General features: G+C 39.4%; 1 protein-coding gene across 1 annotated transcript in view; it reads left to right on the forward strand.

Moving 5' to 3' along the window:
• lingo3a (leucine rich repeat and Ig domain containing 3a) overlaps window positions 1–17405 on the forward strand; it is a 65042-nt gene extending 47637 nt beyond the window's left edge. The window contains exon 2 of the mRNA XM_041790815.1: window positions 10185–17405. Coding sequence (XP_041646749.1) covers window positions 10238–12070 — 1833 coding nt within the window. The 5' untranslated portion in view covers window positions 10185–10237 and the 3' untranslated portion in view covers window positions 12071–17405. The remainder of the gene's footprint in view (window positions 1–10184) is intronic.
• Window positions 17406–21692: the final 4287 nt, after the last annotated feature.

Below are 21692 nucleotides of genomic sequence, written 5' to 3' on the forward strand. Positions count from 1 at the left end.
TTCAATCTTACATGGATTTGCCCAACTTCATGTCTGACAACAGGCAAAGCTATCATGCAAAGCTTCAATATACAACGTTGTTTGTTCAGACTAATCAGTGCCATTTGAGGAGAATGAGGCAGTAGCTACGGGCAGAGTTTAGTTGTACTGTGAGCCAACAGCAACGGCTACTGCAAGTGTAGCTGTTAGCTTGGCTGTAGCTATAGTTTAGTGTTAGTTTTATAAGAATTGGACCACTTTTTGTGAAACAAAGAGAAAGAACAGTACTGGAAGCTGTTCCTGATGGAAAACGTGTTTCACTTTTCTGCTGACCTGCTTCGGCATGACTTTGCATGATCGTTACAGGGGGTTTGTAGTGGGTAGATGCATCGGCTACTGGTGTAGCCACAGCTGCAGTTTTATTAGATCTGCAATACATTTCTTAATAAAACAAGAACAAAGAGCTACATTCAAAGCTTCTCATGAAAGAAAAAGTGTTTTCACTCTTTTCTCAGCCTGCTTTGGCATGAGTTTGCAGTCATTATGGGTTGGGTTGAGTTTTACTTTATACAATGGCTGCCACCATGGTAGTGATTAGCTTTGATGTAGCTGTAGAAAAGTGGCAGTTCAAACAGACTTTGACCATATTTCTTTATCAGAACAAGAGCAAAGAGCCACATTGAAAGCCTCTCTTAGCAGAGAAGATGTTTTTGCACATATCCTGATAGGCTTTAGCAGTAATATTAGCCACCATCTAGGTCGGGATCACACATGTCTACCAACCCATTTTGTCTTGTTGTTTGAGGTAGCTTAGCTTGTTTGGCCATTCATACATCTTTTTAATAAAATACTTCTCAAAATATACTATGTTCCGGACAGGCCAGCTTCTTCATTCATTTCTCGACATGCAATATTAGTCCTGCTTTTGTTGTAGTAATTCTCCAAACACATATTCCAGGCTTCTATCTACTGTATCCGTAAAATGTGAACTTCCTTGCGTTTGACACTAGGATTCATTGTATATGTTGGATACATGAGGTGTTATGAGTGCGGTTGGAGAGCTGGTCTTAGGCATGAATCACAGAGACTCAGCATGGTACACAGGAGATGTAGATGGTGTTGTGTGACCTTATGGATGACTGCAAGTTGCGGTCAACTATATTAGAGCTGTAAAGTCAATTCTTAATGTCTCCTGTCTTTTAAAACCTGTTGTAGCCATGCAGCACAGGTCGATTTCATCCTCTGAGCTGAACAGTAGATGTGGAAGTAAGAAGAGGGCTTTTTTTAGTGTCTTAAATGTGATTAAAATATGATATCAAAAGATAGCCATTTAAAATTCATCACTCAAGTGGTTGCCATTTTTGCTTCTTCTTTCTTCTTGAGCAATTTTCAAACCAGTTGCATGTTCACCGTCACTTACCCTATTGCAGTGGTTCCCAAAGTGGTGGTTGGGACCCCCTAGGGGTTCGTGAGACACTGAGTGGGGTTCGCCAGAGTCCTTCCAATAATCAAAGAGTAGTTTGGTTTTAAATTGTGTATTTTGCACATTACTGTACAAATATGCCTAAAAATTGGTTAAAGTGAAAATAAAAACATGGTCATTTGTCGAGATTTATGCTGAAATCAAAGCAATGTTTAAAAAGTCCTGCACATGACCATTCTTGAATGTGCATGACTGTGATCATCTATGCTACAACCAGTCTTCAGGACCTGGGGGGTCCTCGGTCTTCGTCACTGTTACTTTGGGGGTCGCTGGCTGAAAAGTTTGGGAACCCCTGCCCTATTGGACTGTGTACACAAGTGTGCCCATGCACGGACTGTTGTTACTTATGTGTAAGCAGAACTGCAGGTTATATGTACCGCTTTATAAATGTGTAAATTAACTTCATAAGAAGTTGTAAGAAAATAAGCACTTTTATATATTATTACCACAACCAAAATGCATGAAATACTTTCCAAATTGCCTTAAGAACTATTAAGGTTCAGGTGAGTGCAGCAGAGGTGGGAAACTTGCTGACTGTCTGCAGGACCATCATGTTTCAGCTGCATCCAGGTTTTAAAGGCTACACCGAGGAGAGTCAGAAGCAGGATGAGTTGGGGGGAGGGGGGTTGCGGGCGTCTCCATGACAACATAAGATACCTATTGTCCTTTCGAAGCTGACCTGAGCATTGCAGTTTATATCAGAGCTTTGTATTGATTGTGCCTGGGAGACAAACTGGTGTTCTTCAGTCTGCTGTACATCCTCTGACTTCATCTTTTATATAACTGAACTTCACTGAACAATCCTCTGCAAACATCCCTGCAACAACTCAATGAAGCAGACACATTTAACCATATTTTATTCATAATTTATAAAAAACAGTCTTGTTTCTCTTCTGCAATTGTTGCTGTAGTATTTTTGATGTTTGTTTGCTGTTTATATATTCTGATTTAAAAGTGCCAGAAATGTTTGGTGCATTATCTCTGTTCCCTGCTTGTACAAGCATTTCATTTGGGTCTAATGGCATTAATTTATCATTTTAAGACAAAAACTAAAATATAACATCCGTCTTGTGTCAGGACAAGCAGCTCATCCCTTCCAGCAGCACCTCTCCTCAGTCTTCTGTCGCCTGCAGCGACTGAAGGTCAGCAGGGAACAGCTCTGTTGTACTTCTGCTGTGTAATCAAAAAAAAAAATACGATGGTTATTTTGGACTGCAGCTCACCAGCAGGTAACAGTAGCCTCTCAGACAGCAGTGCTGTGTGCAGCCGGAGGCCCACAGGGAGGGATCATGCTGTATACAGTAGAGTGCACACCGCTCTATCCACCTGCTGTTGACCTGAGGAGCATAAGCTGTCCCGGGCCCCTCGGCTTATTGCTGAGTGACTGCTACCAGATATGGCTTTGGACAACAGATCATGTGACTGGCATTTTAAAATGTACGGAGGGGGTCGAAGGAGGGCCGTTATGGTTTTCTGTTTCAGTTTCTGCTCACCACCTGTTTATGGAAGAAAGAAATTTAAAAGTCTGAAGAAACAAGTTGGAATTTTTCAATAGCAGTCATTAACATGCCAGTGTACATTAATTGATAGACCAAGTAATTAAACAAATGAAAAGGAATAACTCTTAAAGTTGAGTAGACGTTATTGTTAGATAATAGATAAAGCAGCAAGTTAAACATCTTCACAATTCATGTCCAAAAACTGGAGAAACACAGAGTATCTGCCCTGAAAAGCAGCCTAATCACACATGCACACAACAAACTTGTCTGTGGAGACACTGCAGGCTGTTTGTAGCATCAGCAGACTCTTTTATTTCCTCCTTGTTAGCACTAAGGAGAGAAAGTACAGTCGGTTTAACACCAAGAGAATATAGGTTAGAAATATTTGCACAGAATTCGTGTACAGTAGGTTGAAGAACTATGACATCAGTCTTTACTGCTTTGAAAAGTTAGTTGCTAATTTTACCAGCTGGTTTAATGTCAAAAAAAGGGAATCACACATGGAATATTTTTTAAAGGAATAAGCATTATGAACAAAACCAAAATGACCTAAAGTAATTGCTAAAGGCAGGGATTTCCATGAGCTGTCAGCCAAACAGCCGACCAGTTCCTTAAAAACATCTACTTCATAATTTTATAAAATAGTTTGACCTACAAGTCGGGGTTCACTTTATATATTGTACATTTTGGATTCTTTCAACTGTATATTAATATAAAATAAAGCCTTGTTTTTTTTTTTTTTTTGGTTTTTTTTTTTTGGTTTTTTTTTTGATGTGATGAGATCTCTCATGCCATGAGATCTGATTTTGCATCTTTTCTTTGTTAAAAGTTGGAAGCTACTTTTTCCACTGGCTGATTATATTTCTATGGAAGCCCCTGTGATGAGTGACACTGGAACTTGTTTTGGGCATGTGGTCTGACTAAAGCATGTCCAATGTGTACTATCAGTTTGGATGTACCGAGACATTTTTAAAACCTTTTCTACCTTTCTGAGTGTGCTAAGTACACGTGTTCATGATCTGTGGATACCAATAATCCAATACATAACAACCAATAAATGAAATCCTGGGATGTCTTGCATACACAAAATTGCAAAATATGAATTTGGACTGAAGTACACACTGACACTCAGTCTAACATGACACTTTGTATAGAAAGCATGAATGTATGTGCTTTCTGGCAAAGCCAAGCTCTACTGAACTACTGAGTCTTAACAACACCAACTCCCTCAAAATCGCTCACAATTCAGTATTTGCAAGGCCTTTTTTTTATTTTATTTTTTTTCATTTAGACACTGATTCAATGATGTTTTAATGGGACAAATACAGGACATACAATATGTAAAAACAGGGTTGTGCAAAACTTTGCAGTTGCAAAAACAGCTGCAAAAAGAAATTTGATTTTAGTTAGTTAAAGACCAATTAAAAAAAAGATTTGTGTACGAAAGAATGATGCTTACAACAAAGTTTTACTCATACAAGACTTAAACAAGTATGAATATGAATCTATATTGGCATTGTACTGATTTTTATCACAACAAAATTATAAAGGCATTTTTTAGTAGCACTGTTAATTCCAGGACAGTCTGGCTGTGGAATACAGATCTCAGATGCCCCTTGCAGACCACTATGGTGACACACCATATCCGTCAGAATGGACATACATGCTAAATCTTTACAAACCAAAATTGGATTAAATTTCTGCTTAGGTTAGGATTAGGGTAACCAAACGTTAAAAGTCAAAAACCTGACCAGCAAAACCTCATGGCGAAACATTTAATAAAGCCAAGTCAACTGTTTTCCTGCAGAAAAAAAAACTTTTCCTCCATGAAACAGTCTAATACTCCTCATGTAGCTAAGGCTACAGCTATTGAAGCTACGCTAGCAGCGTAAATAATGTAGTTACGTAGCTACAATTCTAAACCTAGAGCTAACAAAGTTATGATGACTAACTATCATAACTGTTTTATTTATGAAATTCTGCTTAGTCTGTAATGTTTGCAATTTGTTTAATTTATGAATGTAACTGCCAGGCTTTGTCTATGAATAAGGCTGACTTAAAAAAAATGTTCCTGCAAATTTCATCCCTTTGGTTCTAACAGAGATGGCGTCTAACAGTAGTGGTCTGCAAGAGGGAGAGCCTTGGAGCTGTAGCAGCCAGACCCCTCTTGTTAGATCAGCAATACAAGGCTAAAAAAACAACTTAATATTAGAACAGTATAAAAAAAACATCTGCTTGAGTTCAGCATCTTGAGGCTACAAAGACAAAGCTGCTGCTATTTAGGAAAACAGAAATATAACCAACTCTCTAAACCAAAATTTCCAGATCTATAGTTGCATTGTGGGTAATGGATGCCAGGTCTTGACAAGTAACAGGAAGCATGGAATAGATAAGACAGCATGACTGGTCCCACTGCATTGATTTAAAGACAAAATGTCACAGGAGCGAGGAGTTAAATGAGTGAGGGAATCTTTTAAGCTGAAATGTGGCAGTGCCTTTGTCGGGTTTTCTTCATCTGCCTCAGATTCTGGGTCGTCCTTGTCAGACCAGAATGAATGACACAGAATTAGTGTGCTGACTGAAAGGATATGTGTCCGGATGAAATTCATGACTGTTGTTTATTTATAGGGCTAGTGGTGAGATGTTGACAGCATGCATTGTTGTCAACCTCTCTCTTGTGTCTTTTCTATTCTACTAATGGGTTTTCAAAAGTCTGGCATTTTTAGAGTTTCTGTCCTCTGAATTTTCACATTGTTCTACTCTTTTTAAGCCATCTGCTAGAAGACAGTCCTGCTCACATGCTCAGACAGCTAATTTCACCCGGTGGCAGGATGGCTAATGGAAGTCTTCGTCTGTGCCAGGGTGAATTGTAAATTAGAACATTTGTAGAGGTGAGGGACATAACAGGAGTTATTAAATCATCTGTAACAGCAGAAGGAAGGAATTGAAAACCCTTCAACACAGTTAGTTCTCCTCCAAATGCCAAACACCTCCTGTCTTGTTTGACCTATTGATTCAGGTAATTTGGTGCATGGATTACAGCATCTTTTAGGAAACTTTTGTCTTAGCAAACTTAGCAAATGATCATAACTATGGATGTGTCTACTCTTACTTTAGAAACATGTGCCAGAAACAAAAAAAGACCATGACATACCTTTTATTTCTTGTGCACAATTTTCCAAGTCATTCTATGACATAACCGGCACATGTTGTAGTTTGGGGACCCTTTGAACTAGTGTCCTTTCAGTATGTTTTAACACACTGCCAACCTCCCTCACCACTTAATTATCAGGCTGTTAAGGGACATATTTGCTGGAGTTACTTCCCATCCAAGTCATTTCACAAAGGCTTTATAAAGAGATTACCACTCTGGCAGACAGGCGTTAGTGTATAGAACAGTATCACAGAGGGGGAGTAGTGTATGTGTGTATTTCTGTGTGTGTCATATGAAACCTATAGGCAGCGTCATGCATCAGAGACTTATGCAGATGATGTGATGGACTCTTTAATTGCTGCTACGCTGAGTGACCTTGTGAAGCATTTACTTGAGGCAGGAGTCCTATATCACCAAGAGAATTATATTTGATGGACAACTTTTTGAGATTAGGGGGGCATGAATATGATATGAATATATTCAGTCCAAGTGCACAGACATCCACCAAGGGGAAAAAGGCATTTTCCAAAGGCACCTTCTCGTATGGTACATGCAATCATCAAACGCTGACACTATAAAACATGGATTAGCGATTTGGAATACCAGGCTGTAACATGCTAATCTCTACTGTCAAAATGGACTTTTAAAGTTTGTGCTAGTGTGTGTCAGAAGCTTAAGCAGACAGCCTCAAGTGGAAACTGAAGTTATTGCAATTGTTTGCACTCATGGATTGACCTCATATTTCAGCACCAGAGGTCATCACTTGGGTTTTTCGTGAATATTTAATAGAGATTAAGCAAGAAATCCATTAATTCTTGCTAAATCTCAATAAGAACACTTACTGGGTAAGGGTAATACATTCGCTATGTATAGACTGCTGGTTTAAATCATCATTTTTGTTCTTAATGCATTTGCATCCATTAAGAGTTGACCCTTAATTATTTGAAGGTGATGAGATAAATTTTGACTTTTTTTTGACGCCTCTGGGCAAGTGCTGCACCAGGATTATATTTTGGATGGACCCATGTAATTTTGGCCCAACATGTCAATATGAGAGGGGTTTGGCTGCAGACCTCAGATTTTTGATGCTCCCTTTAGCAAACCACTACTGTGAGATGCCACCTCTGTCAGAATGGAAGTGACGCAATATGCCGGTACAACGTATGACTAGTTTAAGAATTTATTTATTTTTTAACTCAACTTTGTTCATATACAAAATCTGGCAGTAACATTTATGAAATAACCAAAAAAAGGGGGAGCCGTCTAATACGGGATAGATTTTTGTAAAGACCTGTTTTGGATGTAGCTATGCCAATGATGACTTGCTTTAGCTTTGTTAGCTATGCAGTTAATGTTACTTTTAAGCTCATATAGTGATGAAAAGCTAACATAGCTAAAGTGAGCCACCATTTGCACAACTGTTTCTAAAATGGGTATAGCTTTATCAAATATAGCATAATCTATTGAAGCTAATGTAGCTTATTTTGGCATACTTCTGCTTGTTAGCTTTACCCAAAGCTAAAGTAGCTATTCTAGCTGCATAGCTAATGTCACAAAGTAAGCCAGTATGGCTATTTTAGCTTTAGCTTTAGCCCCATGAGTTGAAGAAGATGTAGCAAAAGCTAAAGCAGTTTTGTTTGTTACATAGGTAATGTAGCTACATAGCTAATGTAACATCGTTATCTTAAGCTATGTTAGCCATGTAGTTTTGTAGCAACATTACCTAAGTAGCTTACATAGATAATGTAGCTTTGTAAACTTTAGCCTTAACTATGTTAGCTATGTAGTTTTGTAGCAACTTTACCTAGCTTACGAAGATGATGTAACTTTGTTAACTTTAGCCTTATCTGTGTTAGCTGCGTTAGTGTTTTCATGGAGGACAAACGTTTTTCCTGTAAGCAGACTGTTTACTTTAAACATTTTGTAATGAGGTTTTGCAGGTCAGACTGTAACTCAAATCAATTTTCAGATCACTTTTACTTTTATTAAAGAAAACCCCCTCTTTTGATGATAAAGATGAATTATTTTGTTTATAGATAGGTGAGAGGAGGAGGAGAGAGAGAGCTTGAAAAACAGTGGCACACCTCAGTGTTTGAGCTTATATCAACACAGACAGTTTGTGCTATTAAGACATATTAAAAACTGTCAGATCAGACAGAAACTTTCAGTACTACCTCCTGCTTTTTCTGCTTGTCAGATTAATCCAGTTATGAAATTAGACACGACTCTCACAGCCGATGCAGTGCCAGTCACTGTGTATGATACTAATGAGGGAAAGATGTTGGAAAATCTTGAGAAGTTGTTTGACTTTTATCTGGTGAAAGTTCACCAAGTTCAGTAGCTCTCTTTTTCCAACAGTCATGGATCTATTTGCTTCTACATTGAGAAGCATTACGTGATATTATGAATGATAGCTGCATAATTATATTTTAGGTTTTAACAAGCATTCCAGTGTCAAATATCACTGGTGTCGGGCCAAAAACGTTTCTCTTTAATATCCCTATTTTTCAGAGAATGAAAAAAAATCCACTATATTTTGCAATTTATTTGACACTGAATGGTCAACATAATCAACATCTTTCTGACACTTTTTATTGCTTTAAAACCCACTGACAGATGTAAAGAGCGACCAATAGCACTGATTTATTTTAAAATATTAAAATCGTAAAAATGGAGATACTAGGTTTTGGCTCTTACGCCAGCGATATGAATCAATAAAGTACGACAATAAAAGTCAGTCATCTTCCAATGCTTAAGGGTGGGCCAGTTGGGCCAGTTGGACAAGTGGACGGGCCCAGGACCATAAGTCCCACCCATATCTGTTCCTGTGGACAAAGGTGCTACTTGTGCTTTTGCTGATTTTGCCCCGTACACATGAATGTAGATATTTTTAACAAATAAAAATCTTTCTTTCTTTTGCCGTCAAATGTATCACTCACTTTGAAATTTTGCAGTGCAAAATGCAAAGAATTTTGACAGCATGCTGTAACTCACGTTGCAGGACACCCACACCCTCCCAGCAGCAGTTACAGACATTAGAAAATAACAGTAAAATAATGGTCACTCTTATGCCGATGGTCTTTGTTGCTTTTGAGAGTAATAATGAGTCCTAAATATTACATTTAGTGTGTCATCACCACCTAAAAACTCCTCAAAAGGGTTTTTAACTAAACTGATGGCTTGAATGGCCTTTTCTAGTCTTAATTATAACATGCAACCTGTATGAATATAATGATGTACTGGAGGATTCCTTGGGTAACTTGATCTAGAAAAGAAACAAGGAATTAAATCTGTTTTGGATACTCTTTTTGGGAAGCAAATATCAGCACAACCGACAAAGCAGATGAGGGCCAAAATGGGGGGGGGGGGGCTTGAACCTTGGAGGATGAGCAGAAAAACATATTGGTAAGATTTAAAGGATATAGATTAACATAATTTGATGGTTTGGGCCTCACAGGGCTATCGGCTGGATATAATCAGCCTGTGTTTGTTGGTATTTTCTCCTACAGGGCTGTAATTTTATTTGTTAGCATTCTGCTTCCTCAGACGGCATAAATGGACCAATTGAGGTTTTTTGAAGGGCAATTTGCTCTTAAAGGCTTTTGAGAGGCAGCAATTGTTTTCCCTTTTCATGCATTTTAAGATGTCTAACATAAAGCCTCGTGAATAGAAGAGATTTTCAATTTTCTGTTTTCATTTACAATGCATGAAATAGCTTGGGAACCAAACAACCACAAGATTTAAAATTGACTTGTGGCTATTAGGGTAATTTTATGTGTGTACAGGCATATGATTTTTAGGACTGGACTGCCGGTGAGGCACAGTCGACCAATGTGAAATCGACTGGTTTCAGCTGAATGCAGACCCAGTCCTTTGAGGATTAACTTGGAGCTGGCTTTAATTTCAGAGCTGTGTCGGGTCAATTGGAGTTCATAATTGTAATTTCATTCAGTTAGAGTGTTTAATCACTGCTGTTGAAGGGTAATAGAGTTTAATTAATTTGTCTCACTGTCTCTCCTTCTTTCTCTCCCTCTCTTGTACTATTTCTTCCTTCTTTCCTTCTTTTCAGGTGTCTTGCCCAGTGATTCAACCCCTGACAGGAGAGCAGAAGAAAGGCGGGCCATGGGGATGAGCCGGGGCCGGGGCGTTGACTGGCTCCTGCCATTCCTGTTCTGGCTGATGATGATAGCGGTGTCACCCACTTATGGTCAAGGATGTCCTCAGCGCTGTGAGTGCATCACAAAACTCAAAACAGTGTCCTGTCAAGGTAAACGCCTGTCTGCAATGCCAGATGGCATCCCAACGGACACTAAGGTCCTCGACCTGAGTGGGAATAAACTCAGATGGGTGGAGCAAGGTGACCTGCTTCCTTATCAACGTCTGGAAAAACTGGACCTGAGTGAGAACATGATCAGTGTGCTGGAGCCGAATGCTTTCTCAAGTCTGCAGAACCTGCAAACGCTTTCACTGAGAGGTAACCAGTTAAAACTTGTCCCCATGGCGGCTTTCTCTCGTCTTGCTAACCTAACTTCACTGGACCTGAGTGGGAATAAGATTGTTATTCTCTTGGATTTTACCTTCCAAGACCTGAGAAGTCTAAGAAACCTTGAAGTTGGAGACAACGATTTAGTTTATATTTCCAACAAGGCTTTTCTTGGTCTGGTGGGGCTGAGGGAGCTGACCATTGAGAGGTGTAATCTTACATCAGTGTCCAGTCAGTCTCTGTCTTACCTGCATAACCTGGTAACTCTACGGCTGCGCTACCTCAGCATCTCCGCCTTAGAGGACCAGAACTTCCGTAAGCTTGGAAACCTGCGGGGCCTGGAAATCGATCACTGGCCCTTTCTGGAGTACATATCCCCCCACAGTCTGCAGGGTCTGAACTTATCCTGGCTGTCCATCACACACACCAACATCACCACTGTGCCCACCTCCGCCCTGCGCAGCCTGGCTCACCTCACCAGCCTCAACCTCTCCTACAACCCCATCTCTGTGCTGGAGTCGTGGGCGCTGCGGGACCTTGTCAGGCTAAAAGAGCTGCATCTGGTCAACACTAACCTTGCAGTGGTGCAACCATATGCACTGGGTGGTCTAAGGCAAATCCGTCTCCTTAACCTCTCCACTAACAGCCTGGTGACCCTGGAGGAGGGAGCGTTCCAGTCTGTGAACACTCTGGAGACGCTGCGATTGGACGCAAACCCTCTGGCCTGCGACTGCCGTCTGCTGTGGATCCTTCAACGCAGGAAGACCCTCAACTTCGATGGCGCTGCCCCGGTGTGTACAACACCTGTGGAAGTGCAGGGACGAGCGCTAAACGCTTTCTCTGACTCTGCTCTCTTTGATCACTTTACATGCCAGAAGCCCAAAATCCGCAACAGGAAGCTACAGCAGATATCCGCCCGCGAGGGGCAGGTGGTGTCATTTATATGCAGAGCAGAAGGAGAGCCAACACCTGTGATATTCTGGATCTCTCCTCAACGCCGCCGCATCACCACAAAGAGCAGCGGCCGCCTCACTGTGCTACCAGAAGGCACATTAGAAATACGGTACGCACAGGTGACAGATAGTGGGACTTACATCTGCATAGCCAGCAATGCAGGTGGGAATGACACCTATTTTGCCACTCTAACAGTTAGTGGGCTGCCACTAGATGCAGCACTCATGGCCAACCGTACCTACTATGCTGGGGACCTTAATGACACAAACCTAAATGACACTAGAGTCTTCTTGAAGTTTACTCTGGACCTAAAAACCATCCTCATATCCACAGCTATGGGCTGTATCATGTTCCTGGGGGTGGTGCTCTTCTGTTTCATCCTGTTGTTTGTGTGGAGTCGAGGTAGAGGGCAGCACAAGAACAATTTCTCTGTGGAGTATTCATTCAGAAAGGTGGATGGACCTGCTGCTAGTGGAGGACAGGGTGGAGCACGCAAGTTCAACATGAAAATGATTTGATTATGGAGATCTATATTTTTATGTTTTTTTTTTTTGTTTTTTTTTAGCATTTTTTCCTTCATGATTTTATAAGCAGTCTGGAGGAAGGACATGAACAGAAAAGCAGTGAAATGAACCTTTATGGGTGCAAAACACTAAATGAAACTATTTATAGGACATTTCACAAGGCAAGGTTTTGTCCTTAAAATACTGTGTATATATATATATATGTATATATACATATAAAAAAAGATCTGTATGGACTATAAATATTTTGTACTGCTTTGTTCTGGGTTCACATTATACTCAGGGGCGTGTCAAGAGGTTTAGTCAGGGGTGGCCCAGGCCACATTCAAATTTTGATTGGCCTTCAAAATCCTAAACGATAGCTATGTCCCAATTCAGGGGCTGCATCTTTCAGATGTTGCATTTTAAGACAGATTCAGTTCTCACTGTAGTGCATCACACACAGTCCTATTATAAATACAGCCTCCTTCTTACAGGCAATGAAAGACCCATCTGGTGCATTGTGCACGGTCCAGTATAGCCCAACATTCATCACACCTCGCTTTAAACAAGCAGGCAGACTCTTGAGTGACCAAGTAATACAATTTTAAAGGTGCGGTGTGCAATTTTTAGCCAAGAAACATTTAGCGAAACAGACTTGATAAAAATGAAACATAATATGTATAAATACGCCTATCTTAATTACTGTTTAATAAACTATTACTTATTTACTTAGACTAAGCCTTTTAGTCATACATAAGGAGGGTCCCCTCCATGGACTCCACCATCTTGGATTTTTACATCTTGCATGTTTCTAGAGTACCACAGAAGGAAAAGAATAACAGAAACACATTTTTTTTAAATTCAGCTGGTTGCTGAGGATTACAACTCTGATTACAACTAGAAGTAAAATCCTCAGCTGCTCGTCATCCTCAGAGCTATACGAAATTTTCAAAACTTTCACAATAACTACTGAACTACGCAGGACTTAAGACTCAGTGGATGAGTATTGAAATCTGGTACCAACTTAGTACCAGTACCAATGCATCTGATACCTACCATAACGGATTACAAGACAGATTTCGGTGCTTTTTTTCTGTACCTTGCTGCGCCATCACTCCAAGGCAAAGGCATGAAATACGTTATTAGAAGAAGTTATGCCTGTTTCATTGACTTACATTTTTTTTGGCATGTATTTCTGAATCATTTACAAGACAGAGAAAGCTTTTATTCAGCAAAACATTTTTTCTCTTAAAAGAACCGATTCAGGCAATGTTCAGGCACCAGCACCTTGTAATCAGTATCGATTTAGCGTTGGTATCAGAAAAAACCCAAACGTGGTACCCAATAGGTGATAGGTGCAATATTAAACTTGAGCCTTTGTTGAAACGATCTCAACATGAACACCAATAACTGGTGCAACTTATGGCTGGACAGTGAGTTGCGCTAACAGGAAATCCTCTGTGGACCAGAGTGTCCACCCTGAATTAGGACCCAGCTAAAAATGGCTGTTTGAGGATGGACTAGTGTCAATATTTGGGCTGTTGCACAAGGTGCCATTAGCTTTCCTTGCTTTCAATGTGGCACGTTTGTTTTAAACTGTTACTTTTAAGAAACATAACAGAAAAAAGTAAATGCACAAGCAGATTAAAAGGTAATAATACTACAAGACTGGTTGGTCCATATAAAAAGAGGTGTTGTAGGATGGATAAACAATGAAACAAGGCACTGTACTTGCAAAGTAACCTGAATTATAGGGTAAAAAGGTGTAATATGAATCGCGCTTCTGTCCATTTCTCTAAATCTAAAAATGTTCCAACTGCCTGATACATTTTTTATTAAGCTCCAGATTATAGTCAAGTCCCAAAATTTCCACTTCCTCCATTTCTGCAGAAAAAGTGAACCCTTCCGTTAACATAGTGTCCCAGTTTTTCCAGGGTCACGACCTCTGAGATTACTAGTCATCCACATCGGAGTATTTGGAGGATGATCCATTTCTCCATTATCGCTTTCCTTGCTAGCATTTAAAGAGATTGGACCACACCGTAATTTTTCTAAGAGACACAGAGCTCTTTCCAAGTAAACAAAGAATTGGGTTTACTGACACCTGCTGACCTATTGCTGTGATAACACCTGCACATACTGCCTTCCAAAATATTTGAATTTTTTCACATTACCACAGACAATGCTGCTGTGATTATTTGAGAGAGAAAGCCTTGATAAATGCTTGTCATTCATGTGTGCACATACTTAAAGCATTCCTTGCTTAACCCTTGGAGGGTTTTTGCATTGTTTTTCTGCCTGTATTTTTATGCATAAATGTAGAATTTAAATCCTTTTGTGAACGATAAAGTTATAGGCTTCTACTTTTTCAGGACAATCTGGACTATCAGAGTATGTGTAATGCAAGGATGTCAGATGAATGCATCAAAAGTTATATGACCAGAAAGACCAAGCAAGAATGAAATGGAAACTGAATCTCTAAGAACTTTATACAAATCTCAACCAGATCATCAATCAACAAGCTTTTTCACATCTGCGTTTAGTTCTTTCAGGCCTTGTCTATCAGGAGAAAATATAACAACCTGCTAACAAATACGCAACAGAAACTATCAGTATCATTTATTCATAAAATCTATTCACATTTTGCACACATGTGGTATTCCAGTGTGCATGAATCACATTGTAGGAGCTCAAACGTCTGAATTTCATGATTTGGGCCATAGAGGACGAGTTTTCTTACCTTTCCAAACTGGCAGATAACTATCTTGTCTCTCGTTGATCTTTGGTTGGCCCTGATTGGCCACTACCATTAAGAAAATAATAGAGGAAAAAAAATTGGAGCCTCATGATTGGCCAACAGGCTAACAGGAAGCTGTTGTATGTACTGCCAGATTCAAAATGGAGGACTTATCGCAACACTGCTAAGTTTTTCATTTCAAAAAATGTAATAAATGGTCACATTATCATGGATTTAGCAATGTGGATTTGTAGTATCAGAGCTCTAAATAAACACCACACTTTGTGCCTGGATATAAAATGTTGTAGAAGGGATACAAATGCCATGAGCCGCATATAGATTGGCAAAAAGGGAAGCTTCAGATCACAATATACTCCTTTAAAATGTGTCTTAGGGTTCCTGAGAATTTGTAAACAACATGTGATATCTCATAGGATCATCAGCAGAGTTCAGAGGGTTAAATCATTGCCCGTCTTTGGCCACCAGAGAAAAAAAAAAAGTCTGGACACGCCCCTGATTATTCTACAGATGAAAGCTGGATTACAGTTAAAGATGTCTTAAATGTAATGAGACTGTTAAAGGACCAAGCAACAAACGCACTCAGAGTCCCAGAAGTCTTTAACCTCAACAAAGCTTTTGCCAACTCTGTCCTTCCTCTCTACAAGGAACTCTGTCCTCCTCATGCTGAAAGGACTTCACCCCTGTGCTCTGTCTGAGCTGATTCAAGCTCCTCGTCTCCAAACTCATGAATACATTATTGTTATAGGGTGGTGCTCAGTGAATGCCAAGGACTTGCCAATAAGTATTTGAATAGTTCCAGCTACATACTGCGTATCTAAACTTATTTACAGTCAGGAATTTAGAGCATTCTTAAGACTAAATATAGAAGCTCTGCTTTTTTTTCTGATGCTAGATTTGTACAGAATACATTAGATACTGAGAGCCGACTCTCTGCAACACTGCCAGTGTGACCGTAAAGCACCATGTAACATCAATGCAATGCCATTTTCTCTGTCAACATCTTAAAGTTGTAATTATTTAACTAAAAATGAAACTCTAAACTACCCAACATGCATCTGTGCATAGAAACAGATGCACACTTGCAATGCTTGGTTTTCCATTGTTGTCTAAATTGGAAGATGAATGCATGTACAGAGTTAGAGCCTCACTTTGAACAATGTATATTTGTAAATGAAACATTTATTGGGGTGTGTTTGTCCCAAAGTTGATCAGCTCATACTGTATAAAAAGTCTATATACTGTATAACATGTACCATATATATTGTAAATATTTATATTTAAATCTTTGTGGTTGTTTAAAGTACAGTTATGTGAGTTCTACTGTTACTCTAATCTTAAATTCTCCAGAGCTTTTTTCACTCCTACCTTGAAATGTCATCAGATAGATATTAACACTGAGACCTGCCTGCTCACTCCCCGGGCTATCACACTAAATCATGAAGGGCATTTACATCAGGTTTCAGTTCTCTTGCCTATTTTTGGCCATGAGTGACAGCAGGGAGGCTCAGCTGACCAGCAGGGGAATGAGTTAAACTGGTTCTCATCAGGACATTGATGTGTTTGATAGATGCAGGGAGAGAAAATGCTAATGTGATAAGGACCTTGATGACTTGAGCAAAGGTCACAATGAAATGGAGCCGATGTACTCGATGAGGACACAACTCAATTCAATAAACATAAATGGCCCATATGATAGCTGTACAACATTTGTTAAAGTTGGTGGAAATGGTTACTAGGGTGTCATTTAATCTCTAATCATAAATTAGCATGTTTAAATGGTGCAATGGATGTTTCTGTGCTCATACTTAAAGCAAAAGAGTTTTTTTTTATAATGGTCAAAACAGTTTCTGTGACAAAGAAGATGATATACTTTCTTTGATTCTTTCATATGAATTTGCAGTCACAGCTTTTAAACACATGGCCTCGAGCAGCATCTGTTTTAGTGAAAGCAGGAACAGTTTTTCACAGTACAGCTGATATGAATTGGAAAGAGAGAGAATTAATCCTTAAAAATCTGCTTAAAATTGTTTAAGTTTAAAAGTTTGTCTCTTGATTGTTGGGTTAAGGCCTTTAAAACAAATAACACAAGCTTAAATGCCAACGCTTCCTGATCACCTTCATCTGCAGTACTTCTACGGTGTTACTCTGCTGCCCTCTGTTGGCAACAGATGATACTAAACTGTGATATTCCCTATGTAACCAAAAGGTGTATGTGTATAGATAATGAACCTCTTTTGCAGGGTCAAACAAGTCCCACATTGCCTCATCCAGTGTCTTTGTTCATCTGCATTCATCTGGCACAACAAATGTTTCACATTAAAGTTATTATTCCCATTGCGGGATTACTGTGGATATATAACCTGACTGATGTGACATCAGTGAAGCCTCCTCTCAGACAAACCACTGATGATATTCACATTCAACTGTACTGAACCCATCCTGTAAATATGACAGCCATTGTGTCAGGAAATTGTGTGACTGTTTTGTATTGTATTGTTTTATAAAAAATCAAGCACATTGTTTATAAAGCATGCTGTATTATCTTCTATAATGGTGTCTCGTCTCCTGTCTTGTTTTTTTTATAGCAGTTATCTGGTCACTCTACCTGTATGGTGGCAGTCTGAGAAGTTGATTGAGAGTCTACAATAAACCTGTGACCCCGTCACTGTGAAATTTTGTGTTGCAGTTTTTTAATGCTTTCCCCGGTCTCCAAACCAGTCTAGAAATAAATGAGTCACTCTGTTGTTTAGATACTGCTTAAGCTGTACAAGAAATTTTAATGTTGTTCAGAATAAATAAAATGTTGTAAGCTGATCAAAAATAGTATTTTTATTCACAACAGAACACATTGATTATCTGATGTAGGATTCCTTAAATAGGACATGAACTAAAATAAACACACAATGCTTGCTCCCAACTATGCTCCTGTGGAACCTACAAGTTACATAACCCACCACATGGCCCTTAGCTGCCACAGCATCACTGCCTTCAACAGACTCCATATACAGTGCCTATAAAAGTATCCACACCCTTAGATCTTTCACCCTTTCATCGATTTTTTAAAACAATCATGATCAATATAATTTTTTTTACAAAAAATAATTGACCAAAAATATTTTAAAAACGTCAAATTGAAAACAGATTCAAAGTCATGTAAATGAAAAAAATATATAAGATAAAATAAGTGATTGCATAAATATTCACCCACTTTAAAATGACTGACCTAATTCAACAGAACTCCAGTCAATAGGGATCATCTGAGTGCAGTTAATGTGTCTCAAGTGACTGTAATATAATACTATATCTGGAACATCCAGTCACTGGTTAATTAGTATTCCTGGCTACCATTACACCATGAAGACAAAATAACACTCCAAGCAACTCCGAGGAAAGGTTACAGTAAAAATGTGTAAATCTGCCTAGATCAGACTGTCCTCACAAACTGAGCATGCCGGTGCAGGAAGGAGACTAGTGAGAGAGGCCACCAAGACGCCTATGACTACTCTGAAGGAGTTACAAGCTTCAGCAGCTGAGATCGGAGAGACTCTGCATACAAACTTTTGCCTGGGTTCTTCACCAGTCAAAACTTTACGGGAGAGTGGCAAAGAGAAAGTCACTCTTTAAGAAAACTCATATTAAAACCCAATTAGAGTTCGCCAAAATGTGGGAGACTTCATGAGGTAGGAGAAAGTTCTTTGGTCTGATGAGACCAAAATGGTGCTTTTTGTCCATGAGACAAGATGCTATGTCTGGCAGACACCAAACACTACACATCTCCACAAACAGACCATCTCTACTGTGAAGCATGGTGGTGGCAACATCATGCTGTGGGGATGCTTCTAAGCAGCCGGCTCTGGCTAAAATTTATGTGGTCAAATATATGAAAATCCTTGAGGCCAATTTTATTCAGTCTGCAAGAGAACTGCAGCTTGGGAGAAGATTTATTTTTCAGTGAGACAATGACCCAAAGCAAACAGCGAAAGCTACACAGAAATGGTTTAAAGTCAACAAGGAGAATGTTCTGGAGTGGCCGAGTCAATGCCCAGACCCCTATTCAAAAGAGAACTTGTGGCTGGACTTGAAAAGGGCTGTTCATGCTGATCCCCATGCAGCCTGACAGAGCTTGAGCAGTTTTGCAAAGAGAAAGGGAGTGAAACTGCAGTGTCTAGATGTGCAAGCCTGATTGAGACCTATCCACACAGAAATCATTCAAAAGTTTCAAAAAAGGCCGCACATCTCGGAATCCAAGTTATGGAGGACAAAACATTTTAACTAGTTTATTACTAAGCTTGGGCTTAGCACTCCACTGATGGTGTACACTGATGTGAAGCACAACTCTCCCTTCCAACTGAACCTATCCACACAAACTCAGTGCTGTGATTTGAGCCAAAGTTGCATCTACTATATGTGACTTGAAGGGAGAGAATATTTATGCAGTCACTTGTTTTACATTACACATTTTTATTGAATTGACATTGCTTTGTAGAAATCTGTTTTCATTTTGACATTACAGAGTTTTTTTTTTTTTGCAAAAAAAAACCCCCAAACAAATTATATTGACCATGATTGATTTATGAAATAAATAAAAGGAAAAACATCCGAGGGGGGTGAATACTTTTCATAGGCACTGTTTGCAGCTACACCAATGCTACCTTCTCTACCACACAGCCCCTCATATGCCTTCATTCCAACTATGCAGACTGACGCCATCAAGAGCCAGGACATCAGTAGGGCTGTCAAGTGGGAGCTTTCTTTCCCAGGTGTTTAGTGTGTTTAGTTCCATGACAACTCAGGGAGGCCTGACAATGAGCCCTGGCATCCCAAAGCCAACCGTGTCATTCCATCACAAGATCTCCTTCATCTTACCTACTCTACCACATAGCCATAAAAGCCCACACGGCATCACCATCTTCAGCAGTCTCAGGCTCAATCCATGCAAGCTTCAGGAAGTGATAATGCTGATACTAACCCGAGCCCATGACCTCTTATGGCCCCTACAAACAAAGCCACACCCTCTGGTGTCAACACTGCATGATAAAGAATAGAACTGCAAAGAGAGCACGATAGAAAGTAGACAAACAGAAAAAAGAGAGAGCTTCAAAAGAGGGGAGGGGAAGCAGAAACAGGGTGAGGTCCTCTGATGGGGGCTGGCACTCACCCCAGTGACAGTCACAACAAAAGGAGGAAGTAGAGAGTACAGGAAGCTGCTGAGGTCCAATTACTCTTGTTTTGATCAAAATCTGTTTTAATGTCATTGTCTAAGACATGCTTTACTAATCTGTATTTAACTAATGTCTTAGAAACCTACTGTAATGTAAAGTATGGTCAGACTCGGACTCTAAAAGGTTCTCACTGAAGTTGCCAAAGGGGGAAGTTTCTCTGCATACTCCTAAAGTCTGAGCTGATCGCTAACTTTGTCATAGAAGAGAGCAATAAACTGTAGGCAACTGATCAAGTTTGATGTATGATATATGAAACACCACAGCTGAGAAGTAACTTGTAATATTTATTGTTGATTAATTCACACATTCACATTTTGCAGGTACCAGTTAAGATAACTGAGATTCCATTAAAATTGTAACATTATAATTCAAGGATTAAAAGATAACTGGGGGATCTTTCAGTAAGTTCCTTATCAAAACTAATGAATGGAATAGGGTTCTGCATGCATTACAATCTTATTTCTTATCAGATTTTTGGCCACTCCCAGCTTCCAGCTTCTTTGGCAATGACTAAGATCAGGAGCTGGAGCTAAGAAGGAGGAATGGACATCTTTCTGCCAAAAACACTACTGTTTTGGGGGATAAATGCTGCTAAACATGGTGGTCAAACATTTCCAATAAAAGTGTGGCTAAACACTTACATAATTTATTCTCAGCTTGTGTCCCATACTCAGGCCTACCCCCCTTGAAAAAGAGTGGGAGGCCAGGCCCATGTAAAACCCAGTTGTGATTTGTTCACAAATATGTGTGTTGGACCAATAGCTTTGTTTCTAGCATCCTGGATAACAGGTACTGAAAACCCTTTCTTTTGCACTTATTGACACTTTTAACCCATTCTTGCCACTTTTAACCTAGTTTCACCACTTACTTGCCACAGTAACCATTTTTTCATTTTGAACTCCTTTTTTATCACTTTTTTTTTTGCAGCTTTTAACCCATTTTAACCACTTTTTTGTCAGCTTCAAACCAAGTTATGCAGCTTTGTTATCACTTTTAATTCATTTTTCCAATTGTCACCCATGTCTGAGTAATTTTCCAATTAATTTTTTTTTTCTTAATCATTTTTGTAACATTTTTTTCTTCTTTATTTCTTGATTTTATTTATATCTGGCATTTTTCAAATGGTTTAGTCAATGTGTCCATCCTCATTTTTATCATAACCTTGGGGGGAAAAAAGGTAATTTAAGGTAATAAAAGGTAATAAAAATGGTTTTACATCTTGAAAAAAGCTATATTGTGCAGCATTGATAAATACAATTATTTTTGTTGCTCTGATTAGAGTGTCTTAGAGCAGACAGTTGACAGAAGTTTTTGGTCATGATTAAGCTGATTAGTCAGAGTAACTGTGTTGGTTTACAGACATTCCTCCCTCTTAGGAGACAAGTGACCATGCCAGAACTTGACAGGACCAAAGGGCCCCCTCACTGTGGGTGTCATGTCATGCTTTCACCTCGACCCACTTGCAAAGAATATGCTGAATGACTCATCTGAACCTAAAACCCGTTCACAGCTTTCTGTCAGGTGGGTTTGCAATGAGTCACTTTTGTCAGCTTGGTGCTAAGCATTGTCATACACATCAGGGAGCATGATGACAGAATGTTTAATGCTCATTTGAACCATGAACAAGACCTGAATGAGGCATTTGTATTTGTTC

The sequence above is a fragment of the Cheilinus undulatus genome, linkage group 7 (assembly GCF_018320785.1).
Source record: "Cheilinus undulatus linkage group 7, ASM1832078v1, whole genome shotgun sequence".
NCBI classification, from domain to species: domain Eukaryota; kingdom Metazoa; phylum Chordata; class Actinopteri; order Labriformes; family Labridae; genus Cheilinus; species Cheilinus undulatus.